General features: G+C 49.6%; 3 protein-coding genes across 5 annotated transcripts in view; 2 read left to right on the plus strand and 1 right to left on the minus strand.

The window, feature by feature from the left end:
- LOC126935216 (folate receptor alpha) overlaps positions 1 to 13,555 on the plus strand; it is a 181,199-nt gene that overhangs the window by 155,599 nt on the left and 12,045 nt on the right. The window lies entirely within an intron of this gene.
- Positions 1 to 13,555, minus strand: part of LAMTOR1 (late endosomal/lysosomal adaptor, MAPK and MTOR activator 1) — a 282,658-nt gene that overhangs the window by 108,334 nt on the left and 160,769 nt on the right. The gene's annotated exons all lie outside the window — the stretch shown is intronic.
- LOC126935221 (folate receptor gamma-like) lies at positions 2,278 to 8,223 on the plus strand. The gene is given in 4 exon segments (XM_050756446.1): positions 2,278 to 2,439; positions 6,947 to 7,132; positions 7,664 to 7,799; positions 7,905 to 8,223. Coding segments are annotated over 4 exon segments (729 nt in total). The 3' UTR covers positions 8,150 to 8,223.

Genomic DNA, 13,555 nt, shown 5'->3' on the forward strand with positions numbered 1-13,555 from the left:
AGGTGACCAGGTTCTACTCAAGGATCAACACCCTCCTCAAATTTTCCCACTTCCTCACCATTCTTCATCTTAACTTAACTGACTTTTCCCTCATAAACCCCATAGACACCCTCCTTCCCGACCCATCCCCCAACCAGTAGGTTTCCCAACTTTTTACTCTCATAGAAGACCTAGCTTGGCAAGGTGCCCTTTGTTATTTCCTAATTCCCATACTAATCCTCTGCCTTGCCTTATATTTTGCTCCCATTTTAATAAAATTTCTCCGAGCCAGGGTCCAAGAGATCACCCGAGTCACCTTCAACCAAATGCTCCTGCATCCCTACACCCAACTGCCAACCTCAGACCCTAACTATGCCCCCTAACAGCAGGAAGCAGCCAGACAGACAACGGTGCCCCAAATTCTTTTTTTTTTTTTTTTTTTTTTTTGAGACGGAGTCTCGCTCTGTCGCCCAGGCTGGAGTGCAGTGGCGCGATCTCGGCTCACTGCAAGCTCCGCCTCCCGGGTTCACGCCATTCTCCTGCCTCAGCCTCCCGAGTAGCTGGGACTACAGGCGCCCACAACCGCGCCCGGCTAATTTTTTGTATTTTTAGTAGAGACGGGGTTTCACCGTGGTCTCGATCTCCTGACCTTGTGATCCGCCCGCCTCGGCCTCCCAAAGTGCTGGGATTACAGGCGTGAGCCACCGCGCCCGGCCAAATTCTTATAATCAATAAGAGGTTGGACTGTTTGGGTGAGGGAGAAAGGACAAGATGGAGGAAGGTGAACAAGAAGGCACAATCCATGTTGCTTCCGGGTTCTTCCTCACCAACTTTCACGTGCGTGGGAAAATGCAGCCTGCCCCGGGAAGATGCAGATCAATCGAGCATGTGCCAGGTGATGTCAATCTGAAGAGATCGAAAGTTATCCGGCCACGCCTATGGAGACGCCCTTATCATGCCCTTATCCTGACCACTGCCCTCCCCCTTCCAGTACCAATGCATAAAAGTCTGCTGCCAGTAAGCGCCGGTGTGACTTCTTCGGCCCCCGCATTTGTGGACTGCAGAACATCACCCGAGAGCGCCGGCACGACTTCCCTGGCCCCCAACACCTGAGGACCAGAGAACCTCGCCTGAGAGTGTGTGCATATTTGCAATAAAAGACTGCCACTGTCTTACGTACTTTGGCCTCATGTTTAATTACTTAGCTCTCCTAAATTAAGTTACATTAAATTAAATTTAAACACCTTCCTTCTTCCACATGGAGGTTTTTCCATATTTGTACATCAGGAGCTTTCTCTTTCTTTGTTACCACATTAAATTCCACGGGGTAGATGTACCATAATTTAACTGGGTCCTTATTGAAAGACAATTGAGCTGTCTCCTAGACAAAGCCTTGTGCACCTTCCCTAACAGAGGGTCTAACCAAGCAGGCAGGATGGGATTATAAAGTAGGTGGGGAGGTGGGAGAGACTCCACCTTCCCAGGTGGGCTGAGAACAGAGGTAAGGCCCTGCAACAGGACGGAGGGAAAAGTGGGGATGAGAGATGGGAGGTGAGATAGCACCTCCCCATCTCCTGGGAGGCTGGGCTCTCTGCTGTCTTTGCCTCCACTGACCAACCACCATCTGTTCTTGCTCAGCCCCCTCCTCCATTTGCCACTGACCTGTTGGCCTCCCCCAACCTCTGAGCCTGCTTCTGCCTGGGTAATTTCCCAAGACCCAGGAGGGGTGAGTGGTGAGGTGTGATTGCCCCCATCCCTTTGCCTCCCACAGCATCTGCTCTGGGACCATGAACAATAGCTGACAGCTCCATGGCCTTTGCTGTCCCCATCTCAGCTTCCCTGGGCATCTAAACCTCAGCTGCCCTGGGGTAAGAGGACGGGCTGAGGAAGCAGAAGCCTGAGGCTGTCTAGAGTCTCACTCCTGCATCAGCAGGCCACCACCTGTGTTTCCTCCTCGTGAAAATTTGAGAGGAATTGCATAAAACACTGGAGAAATGCAAGAGGGGAAGTCCGCAAGGGCGATGGTTCCCTCTATGATCATAGAGCAAGCTGGTGTCAGAGCCTGGACCTAGAGAACTGTTGCAGGGGAAGCAGGAGGAGGGTCCTGCCTCCAGGCCGGGGAAGGGCTCCCTCTCACCTCTACACACCCTGCATTTCTTGGCTCAGCTGCCCTGTGGTGGATGCAGGGTGGGGAGGGCAGAGATCTGGGCTTGAGAGGGAGACAGTACACACTCTCGTGGCTGCTGCCCCTCCCTCAGGCCTTGTCCACCTCTGACTGTGGCTCTCTGGCAGGAATAGATGGCCTGGCAGATGATGCAGCTGCTGCTTCTGGCTTTGGTGACCACTGTGGGGAGTGTCCAGCCCAGGAGTGCGCAGGCCAGGACGGACCTGCTCAACGTCTGCATGAACGCCAAGCAGCACAAGGCACAGCCCAGTCCCGAGGACGAGCTGTATGGCCAGGTGAGGATAAAGTGGGGTCTGCAGCAGGGGAGACAGCTGCCTTTGACAGAGAAAAGTTAATGGGGTGGAGAAGTCAGCTGTGGAAGGTGATGAAGGAATGAAGATGGCTGCTGTGATCCTGGAGGGCCTCCCCTGGGAGGTCACCAAGTCTACAGTAATGAAGGAATCACATACCTAACACTCACTCTGAGCCTATGAGCCATGTGCTTTCACTCAGGCCATGTCAGTGAATATGCCCAAAGGGCAGGGTGGGTGCACTGTGGTCTGTACTTATGCAAATGAGGAAATAGGCCTACAGAGGGTACAGGTGCAAGTGGAAACTGAGGAGAGGGATTGGCCATACCTTTCCCAGCCTTAATTATGTGCCAGCCCACAGAGCTCAGCAGCACAGTAGAAGAGGAGCTGGGCCATCATGGTCATGGTGCAGCCTTCATGTACAAACGGGCCAGGTTTCCACCCCCATTAGGTACTGAAGAGACAGCAACCAATCCGATATGCTGGGGAGACTTCCCAGTTAAGAGGCCCTTGGCCTTGGCCTGGGAAGATGAGTAAGAGTTTTCCAGAAGGAAAAAGCAGGGAAGGGCAGTCTGGCAGAGGACAGCATGCACACAGGTCAGAGGGTGATGGCACGAGCAATGGCGGGTCCAGTGTGGCCAGAGCCGGCAGTGCCACTGCCCACAAGGAAGGGGAGGGGAGGCCAGGACCCCCATGCCACAGGTGAGGCCACTGAGGCAGCTCCGGGAGTATGAGCTCCAATTTGAATTCCAAGCTCAGGAGAGTGCCTGTATTTCATTCCTCTGATCTCCTGGTCTGCTCTCTAGAAGGGGTCACATTCCCAGAGGGCTGGGGTATGTGCCCAGGGAGACACTGTGGTATGGACAGGCTCCGAGAGCTAAAGCAAAGAGAGGACAGCCTGGAAGCCCCATGACATCTGAGTCATTCCCAACATTCCATTTGCTTTTTTTTTTTTTTTTTTTTTTTTTTTTTGAGACGGAGTCTCGCGCTGTGTCACCCAGGCTGGAGTGCAGTGGCGCGATCTCGGCTCACTGCAAGCTCCGCCTCCCGGGTTCACGCCATTCTCCTGCCTCAGCCTCCCGAGTAGCTGGGACTACAGGCGCCCGCCGCCTCGCCCGGCTAATTTTTTTGCATTTTTAGTAGAGACGGGGTTTCACAGTGTTAGCCAGGATGGTCTCGATCTCCTGACCTTGTGATCCGCCCGCCTCGGCCTCCCAAAGTGCTGGGATTACAGGCGTGAGCCACCGCGCCCGGCCCCCATTTGCTTATTTTTAAATCGGAGTAAAATTTGAAATAAATAAATAAAAGAAGTTCTCCATTTGAGCCGTTTTTAACTGTATGGTTCAGTGGTATTAAGTATGCTCATGTGGTTGTGCAACTGTCACCACCATCCATCTCCTGACCTCTTTCATCCACTAAAACTGAAACGGAAACTCTGTGCCCACCACTTCATTTGCTTTTCAGAACCTTCTAGAGCATCTACTCTTTGCCAAGAAATGTTGCAGATGTAGACTTTGAGAGATACAGATGATTATCATGCTCAGGGCCATGAACTATATGAGAGTGATATTTGTTGAGCCACTTCTATAACCAGGAAGTACTTTTCGTTATATTCAGTAACTCTTTTCAGAGGCAGAAACCCCTGACCCTGACTGGCAAAACCCATCTCTGCCAATCCCCAAGACCCATGATGTGCAAGGGTCTTGCGGGAAGACCAAGAGTTGGGACATCCAAGGAAAAGCAAGTGTGAAGTCAGGCCGGCAGGAAAGCATGTTCTGTGTCAGCCCGCACTGGGCGTGGGCCAGGGTGTGGGAGATGGGTAGATCTGGCTCGACTCCCATGGATTTCCCTGTTGTTTCTCCTGGGTGCTCAGACCTGTCATGCCTCTGCCATCACTTGACCCTAGGTGCGAGGGTTCATCCCAGAAATTTTATGCAACTGATTCATGATTTCTCAGGTTTTCTGAGTCCAGGCCTAGAGTGATTTCCAAAGAGAAACCTCCACCATTTCTGCTTGTCTTGCCTGCCTTGTATTTACCTTCCTAGGATGGCCTTTCCCACATTTAGTCAAGTCCGGGTTCAGGCCCACGTGCAGGCTACAGCTCCTCTGTTCCCCCACGACTCTCAGGATCTATTTGGAGTCTCCTTGCCCGGACTTCCAGACCCTGGGAAAACCAGACCAGCCCCTTGACCTCCACCCTCCTGCACAACCTGGGCCAGGTTCCTCTCCTCCCTGTCCTGAGTTAAATCTTAACCCTACTATATACCACAGGTGTAGCTTACTGAAACGTTGTAAAAATGGGGGTAAGGATTCATACTGGGTTGTTAAAAGGATAAAGTGCAAAAGCCTTGGGGACTTTGCACCTACTGTGTTCTATGCCTGAGTGTTCTTTGTCTTCCCTGTACACACAGCCCACCCACCCACTAAAACCATACCCTCCATGAGGGTAGAGATGTTACTTGCTTTGTTCACTGGGGTGTTCCTAGGACCTAGCACAGTGCCTGATGTCTAATAAGCACTCAGTTAATATTGGCTGGATGAAAAATGGATAATATAAATAAGCTGAATAACATGAAATAACTTTTTCAACCATTAAGAACTGTACAAACAATAATTACTCTCCCAGAGAGTGGCTCCCCTCCATTATGCTCCGTTAAAAGCCAATATTGGCCAGGCATGATGGCTTACATCTGTAATCGTAGCACTTTGGGAAGCTGAGATGAGAGGATTGCTTGAGCCCAGGAGTTTGAGACTAGCCTGGGAACCATAGTGAGACCCCATCTCTCTTTTTTTTTAAATTATTATACTTTAAGTTCTGGGGTACATGTGCACAACGTGCAGGTTTGTTACATATGTGTACATGTGCCATATTGGTGTGCTGCACCCATTAACTTGTCATTTACATTAGGTATATGTCCTAATGCTGTCCCTCCCACAGCCCCGCACCCCACCACAGGCCTCAGTGTGTGATATTCCCTTCCTGTGTCCTAGTGTTCTCATTGCTCAGTTCCCACCTATGAGTGAGAACATGCGGTGTTTGGTTTTCTGTCCTTGCGATAGTTTGCTCAGAATGATGTTTTTCAGCTTCATCCATATCCCTACAAAGGACAAGAACTCATCCTTTTTTATGGCTGCATACGATTCCATGGTGTATATGTGCCACATTTTCCTAGTCTATCAATAATGGACATTTGGGTTGGTTCAAAATCTTTGCTATTGTGAATAGTGCCGCAAAACATACGTGTGCACATGTCTTTATAGCAGCGTGATTTGTAATCCTTTGGGTATATACCCAGAAATAGGATGGCTGGGTCAAATGATATTTCTAGTTCTAGATCCTTGAGGAATCACCACACTGTCTTCCACAATGGCTGAACTGGTTTATAGTCCCACCAACAGTGTAAAAGTGTTCCTATTTCTCCACATCCTCTCCAGCACCTGTTGTTTCCTGACTTTTTAATGATCACTATTCTAACTGGTGTGAAATGGTATCTCATTGTGGTTTTGATTTGCATTTATCTGATGGCCAGTGATGATGAGCATTTTTTCATGTGTCTGTTTGCTGCATAATTGTCTTCTTTTTTTTTTTTTTTTTTTTTTTTTTTTTTTTGTGACGGAGTCTTGCTCCGTCACCCAGGCTGGAGTGCAGTGGCGCGTTCTGGGCTCACTGCAAGCTCCGCCTCCCGGGTTCACGCCATTCTCCTGCCTCAGCCTCCCGAGTAGCTGGGACTACAGGCGCCCGCCACCTCGCCCGGCTAGTTTTTTGTATTATTTTTAGTAGAGACGGGGTTTCACTGTGTTAGCCAGGAAGGTCTCGATCTCCTGACCTCGTGATCCGCCCATCTCGGCCTCCCAAAGTGCTGGGATTACAGGCTTGAGCCACCGCGCCCGGCCAATTGTCTTCTTTTGAGAAGTGTCTGTTCATATCCTTTGCCCACTTTTTGAAGGGGTGGTTTGATTTTTTTCTCGTAAATTTGTTTAAGTTCTTTGTAGATTCTCGATATTAGCCCTTTTTCAGATGAGTAGATTGCACAAATTTTCTCCCATTCTCTAGGTTGCCTTTTCACTCTGATGGTAGTTTCTTTTGCTGTGCAGAAGCTTTTTAGTTTAGTTAGATCCTATTTGTCTCTACAAAAATATTTTTAAAACAGTCAGGTGTGGTGGCATGGGCCTGAATCCCAGCTACTCGGAAGGCTGCAGTGGGAGGCTTGCTTGAGCACAGGATGTTGAGGCTACAGTGAGCTATAATCGCACCACAGCACTCCAGCATGTGCAACAGAGAGAGACCTGTCTCAAATAAATAAATAAATAAATAAATAAATAGGGGAAAAATGCACTGATAGTGTAATTGCCTCTGTCCCCAGGTGGGGGCTCCTCAAGGGCCCTCCCCAGGAAGTATTTCTCTGGATGACCTACCTGGGGCAGAGGAGCCAGAATATGGAGGAGATGGCTGTGGTAGGGAGGGACTTAGTCCTGTGTCTTCCCCACCCAGTGCAGTCCCTAGAAGAATGCCTGCTGCACGGCCAACACCAGCCAGGAGCTGCACAAGGACACCTCCCGCCTCTACAACTTTAACTGGGACCACTGTGGTAAGATGGAGCCCGCCTGCAAGTGTCACTTTATCCAGGACACCTGTCTCTATGAGTGCTCACCCAACCTGGGGCCCTGGATCTGGCAGGTATGAGTGCCATTCCCATAAACATAAACTTCATAGCTGGGTGCAGTGGCTTATGCCTGTAATCCCAGCACTTTGGGAGGCCGAGACAGGTGGATTACCTGAGGTCAGGAGTTTGAGACCAGCCTAGCCAACATGACAAAACCCTGTCTCTATTAGAATACAAAAATTAGCCGGGTGTGGTGGTGGGTGCCTGTAATCCTAGCTACTTGGGAGGCTGAGGCAGGAGAATTGCTTGAACCTGGGAGGTGGAGGTTGTAGTGAACTGACATCGTGCCACTGCACTCCAGCCTGGGCAGCAGAGCAAGACTCTGTCTCAGAAATAAAACAAACAAACAAACAAACAAACAAAAACAAAACATTAACCTCAGCAGAGGGCAGAGCCTGCCAGCCACTTGCAGGGAGGGCTTGGTCCAGGAATTCAGGTCTGAGGGTGGTGGATGCTCTGCCCCCTCCCACAGCTCTGGTCCCCTTTGAGGATAAAGCTGCTGAGATATGTGGCTGACAGGAGCGTTCCGTCTCCTCCCCACTCAGGTCAACCAGAACTGGCGCAAAGAGCGCATCCTGAATGTGCCCCTGTGCAAAGAGGACTGTGAGCGATGGTGGGAGGACTGTCGCACCTCCTACACCTGCAAAAGCAACTGGCACAAAGGCTGGAATTGGACCTCAGGTGAGGGCCGGGAGGAGACGAGATGAGGAGTGGGAGTGGGGCTTTAGGGTTGGGAGGGGTGCAGTCTGGCCCAGAAGCTCAGGGTCTTATGTTCTCCTCCCTCAGGGATTAATGAGTGTCCGGCCCGGGCCCTCTGCCGCACCTTTGAGTCCTACTTCCCCACTCCAGCCGCCCTTTGTGAAGGCCTCTGGAGCCACTCCTTCAAGGTCAGTAACTACAGTGGAGGGAGCGGCCGCTGCATCCAGATGTGGTTTGACTCAGCCCAGGGCAACGCCAATGAGGAGGTGGCCAAGTTCTATGCTGCGACCATGAATGCTGGGGCCCCGTCCCATGGGATTATTGGTTCCTGATCCAAGAAGGGTCCTCTGGGATTCTTCCGACAACCTATTCTACTAGACAAATCCACATGTGTCTTGTGTCTTGTAATCTGGGGACGAGTGGGTTGGAGGGACACATTGCTTCATCTTTCCTACTGATAGGCCCCGAATCAGGCTGGAACTGGCTTGATGTTCACTGGGAAGCAGGGTGTGGAGGTTGAGCCAGAATCTAGGTATCCATCCCTTAATCTGGTTCTCCTGAGACCCTTCCCCTCACACCAAGCTCATTACTCCCACACTACACATGGACAAGGGCACAGGTGGAGGGGAGATGGGCAGAAACAGGAGATGAGTTATTGGGCTTCAGGTGAGGAAGACAGTTTATTTCCCCTTCCCTGACTAGATGTGGGCTGGGAGGAGATACTGGTTGGAGAGGAGGGTCTAATTGATAAACACCTGCCTTGTTTTTATTTGTTTGAGACTGAAGTCTTGCTATGTTGCCCAAGTTGCTCTTGAACTTCTGGGTCCAAGTGATCTTCATTCCTTGGCCTCGCAATGTGCTGGGATTATTGGGATAGGTCACTGTGCCTGATCTACTTTTTTTTTTTTTTTTTTTTTTTTTTTTGAGACTGAGTCTTGCTCTGTCGCTCAGGCTGGAGTGCAGTGGCATGATCTTGGCTCACTGCAGCCTCTGCCTCCCGTGTTCCAGCGATTCTCCTGCCTCAGCCTCCTGTGTAGCTGGGACTACAGGCGCCGGCCACCGCGCCTGGCTAATTTTTGTATTTTTAGTAGAGACGGGGTTTCACCATGTTGGCCAGGCTGGTCTCGAACTCCTGACCTCAGGTGATCCACCTGCCTTGGCTTCCAAAAGTGCTGGGATTACAGGCATGAGCCACTGAGCCTGGACCTACTTTTTAATAAATGACAAGTAATGCTGCAATTAACAATCTTGTACCGGCTGTTACAAGATTGTAACACCGGGCACTGTGAGCTCAGTGGCTCACGACTGTAATCCCAGCACTTTGGGAGATCGAAGCAGGTGAATCACCTGAGGTCAGGGATTCAAGACTAGCCTGGCCAACATGGTGAAACCCCATCTCTACTAAAAATACAAAAATTAGCCGGGTGTGATGGCACATGCCTGTAATCCCAGCTACTCAGGAAGCTGAGGCAGAAGAATCACTTGAACACGGGAGGCAGAGGTTGCAGTCAGCTGGGATCACATCACTGCACTCCGGCCTGGGCTACAAGAGTGAAACTCCATCTCAAAACAATCAAACAAAAATCTTGGACCTAGTGGAATGCTATACTTGAATTCCAGAAAGGGCTATTGGGTCAAGAATATGTATAATTTTGATAGTTACAACTTTATGGAGATTTTATCAATGTGACTCTGCCACCAGCAAAGCATGAGAGTGCCTGTTTCTCCGCTGGGTGTGATGGCTCACACCTGTGATCCAGCACTTTGAGATGCTGCAGCAGGAGAATCTCTTGACCCCAGGAGTTCAAGATCAGCCTGGGCAACATGGTGAAACCCCATCTCTATAAAAAACTAAAAAAATCAGCTGGGCATGGTGGAGTGTGCCTGTAGTCCCAACTACCAGAGAAGCTGAGGTGAGAGAATCACTTGACCCCTGAGAGGTTGAGGCTACAATGAGCCGTGATTGTGCCACTACACTCCAGCTTGGGCAACAGAGTGAGACCTTGTCTCAAAAAACAAAAAACAAAACAAAACAAAAAACAGAGAGAGAGAGAGAGTGCTTGTTTTTCCACAACCTTGTCAACACAGTATGCCATCAAACTTTGGTTTTCTGCTTATCTTACAGGTGGGGAAAAGAGCATCTCAGTCAGTTTTCATCTGCCATTGTTCTGAGATCTTTCCATGTTGACCTATTGAGATCTTAAATTACTGGGTAATAATCCATTCTATGTGTACATCACATTGACTTCAGTCTACTGCTGATGGGCATCGGAAGGAATGGGGTTCTTTTATGATCTTGACATTGCTGAAAGCCACAGGCCAGTCATTTGGTAGAATACTCCTCCATTTGGGTTTGCCTGTTTCCTCATGATTCATTGAGGTTATGCATTTTGGGCACAAATACCTTACACAGTTATTCCGTGCATCATAACAGGAGGCACGTGGTGTGGGGTTTGCCCGTTCCTGGTGAGGTTAACTTTGATCTTTTGGTTGAGATTGTGTCTGCCAGGTTTCTCCACTACACTTTCCCCTTTTTAAGTAATAAATATGTTGTAGGAAGAGACTAGGGACGGTAGATACTCTATTCATCACCACACTTCCACCTACATGTTCCACTGTCTGATGGACCTTTTTTTAAAAAAGTAAAAACAAAACCGAACCATGTCTTACTACATTACAGCTCTTTCACCAACCCTTCAATGCTTTCCAGTGGTATCAACTGTAAAATCTAAACTTCTTCAAATTAGCACAGACCATGCCCCTCCTCTGAGCCCTGAAGCCAAATCTTCCCCACGCCACCCCATAAATGAGCTCCAGTCACACTTCTCATGTTGTGGGTCTTTGCTCCAGCAACTCCTCTGCGTTCCTGAAATGTTTTTCATTAATCCTCTGCAGGCTGACCTGTTGTGGCCACTTAGATGGTAACCTACAATTCCCCCCCAAAATGAGTTCCGAGCACTCAAACTCAAGAAGCCATCCAGCTGATTTCTCATCACACTATTCTGTGCCATTGTGTGGACTTTTGTCTACTGTGTTTGTTGTCTGCCTTTTCCCTAACAAAACATACTCTCCCCAAAGCAGGGCTGTGTCTGTGTCATTTTAAGCTACATCCCCAGGGTCTGGGTCAGTACCTGGCACCGAGAATGTGCTCAGTAAGTTAAGGAGTCTCTGCATCCATTCTGTCAGTCAACAAGTCCTTCTGAGCATCCTGTCCACTGGCCCATGCTGGTCTCAGCTGACAGGAAGGGAACTGAGTTCCTTGCAAGGTCTGGCGGGGACAGACAGTTCTGAGAACCAGTGACTCTTAGAACAAGGAGACGAGGCTTTCACAGAGGGAAGCACAGAGTGTGGTGTTGTTCTGCTGAAGCCCAAAGAGGTCAGGGAAGGCTTCCAAAGGAATAATGTTTGCCAAGCACAAAACAGCACGGGGAATGGCATTCCATGGACAGGTCTCGGCAAGTGCAAAGGCTTAGAGGTAATAGAAGTGCAAGCAGAATTCCAGGGTGGCTGAGATAGGAGTTATGAGGGGAGTGGGCAGCAGTTAAGGCCAAAGAAGAAACACTGGATCTGCATTCCTTAGGACGGTGCCCTGTGGGCCCCTCACAAAGCTTCTCTCCTGCAACTGCTAGGTGCAAGAAGTCAGGCTTAGAATCAGACTGAGATCAGTAGTTCCTGCAGCTGGGAAGATGAGTGATGTGAGATTGCATGTGTGATAGGCTGGCACTCAGGGAAGAACTCAGGGTTCTCTCCTCCCCACTCCGAAGCTCTGAGACTCCACAAGTGGTGAGGACTTACCAGAGGAACTGAACTTGATCTCCAACCCAACCTTCCACTTGCTGGTATTATTCTGAAGCCCTCATGGCCCGGGGGCCTGGCTCAGGGGGCAGGTCTCACTCCTGCAGTGGAGGGGGCATAAAGTTCAGTTCATGATCAGCCCCCAGGCCAGGGGCAGCAGATGAGAGGGCAGGAGCTCCATCTAGAGGAGCTCCCATGTTCAGGTGTTCCTAGACACCTGCCTGCCCTTCTCCAATCAGCACTGGGGTATAAAGAAGGAAAGAGGCCTGAGAGTTCCAGAGGCCTCTACCTGCTGGGGTCTTCAGAGGACTCAACCCTCTGGGAAATACAAATACAATCCTCAGCCCTCCAAACAACTGAATGGACACCTCTTGGCCAAAGAGACCTCAGAAAAACTTTAAAATCTAAGTTTCCTGGCCATGATGATAAGTCACTCATACCTCAGTACACCTGCTTCCTCATGAACCGTTACCAGGCTTCTTTCCCAAGAGCTAAACAGAAACCAGCCTTGGAAAACCAAGAAAAGGAGACTCCTTCACTGATTTCAACTTCAACCAACTGCCAGACTCCTTTCCCTTTCCTGATTTTGACATGACAGCTGATCAGCTTACAAAACATTCCTTGCTGATCAATGACTCTCGACCATGGACGAATTCTGGCTGGTTTACAGAGGCAGCACACAAAGTTCTTTGGGTCCTATGTTTCCCTTTTGACATATAGAGGCGAATTTGACTGCAGTTTTTGGGGGAGAGGAGGGAGTCTCACTCTGTTTCCCAGGCTGGAGTACAGTGGCATGATCTCCACTCTCTGCAACCTCCACCTCTTGGGTCCAAGCTATTCTCCTGCCTCAGCCTCCCAAGTAGCTGGGACTACAAGTGCCTATGCCTGGCTAATTTTTGTATTTTTAGTAGAGACGGGGTTTCACCATGTTGGCCAGGCTGATCTCGAACTCCTGACCTCAGATGATCCACCCACCTCAGCCTCCCGAAGTGCTGGGATTACAAGCATGAGCCACTGCGCCCGGTATCAACTGCATTTTAATGTCTCCACCCCAAAGGGAATATGGGACGTATGTAACATGTATGTTTGCTTAGTACATATGCGTGCAACTCTCATGAATATTCATAGCTTCTCCTAAAACCTATTAAATGTGTTTGTTTAGCCAACTCTTTTAGCATAAAACCCTGTTCTACCCTCACCCACTTCCCAGCCTGCACATCATAAGAAATAAAGCTCTCCTAGGATCACACCTGTAATCCCAGCACTTTGGGAGGCCAAGGCGGGTGGATCGCTTAAGTCCAGAATTTGAGACCAGCCTGGCCAACATGGTGAAACTCTGTGTCTACTAAATATACAAAAATTAGCAAGGCATAGTGGCAGGCACCTGTAATTCCTGCTACTCAGGAGTCTGAGGCATGAGAATCACTTGAACCCAGGAGGCAGAGGTTGCAGTTAGATCGTGCCATTGCACTCCAGCCTGGGCGATAGAGTGAAACTGTGTCTGAAAAGAAAAAAAAGAAAAGAAAGGAAGAAAGCTCTCCTTTCCAAATGTAAAGATCTTGTGATTTTAAGCCAATATAATTGAAGACAAGGGTAGGATCCATGGAGCAGCCCAGGCTTCCCCAAGCGTGCGTGAATGCACTGGTGCCTGGTGGAGCCACTGACAGCACAGTTGTCTCCCTGACAGCTTTGGGGGAAGGTGGGTAAGCTTTCCCTGATCTAAGATTTCCTGGTTTTAGGTTGAGATTTCGGAGACTTCATTTTTTTCTCTGATCCCCTCCATCAGGACCCTGCAAGGGCTGTTTTTGTTGTCCCAGGTTTCTAGTGGGGGAGGTTGGGGGCAGTTCAGCCTGACTCATCTGGCCCATCAGGTTTGGTGGGGATGCTTGCCCTCTAGTGGCACTCGCAGGGACGTCTTTAAGTAAATGATGTTATGGGGAACA

Source organism: Macaca thibetana, chromosome 14, assembly GCF_024542745.1.
Source record: "Macaca thibetana thibetana isolate TM-01 chromosome 14, ASM2454274v1, whole genome shotgun sequence".
Taxonomy (NCBI): domain Eukaryota; kingdom Metazoa; phylum Chordata; class Mammalia; order Primates; family Cercopithecidae; genus Macaca; species Macaca thibetana.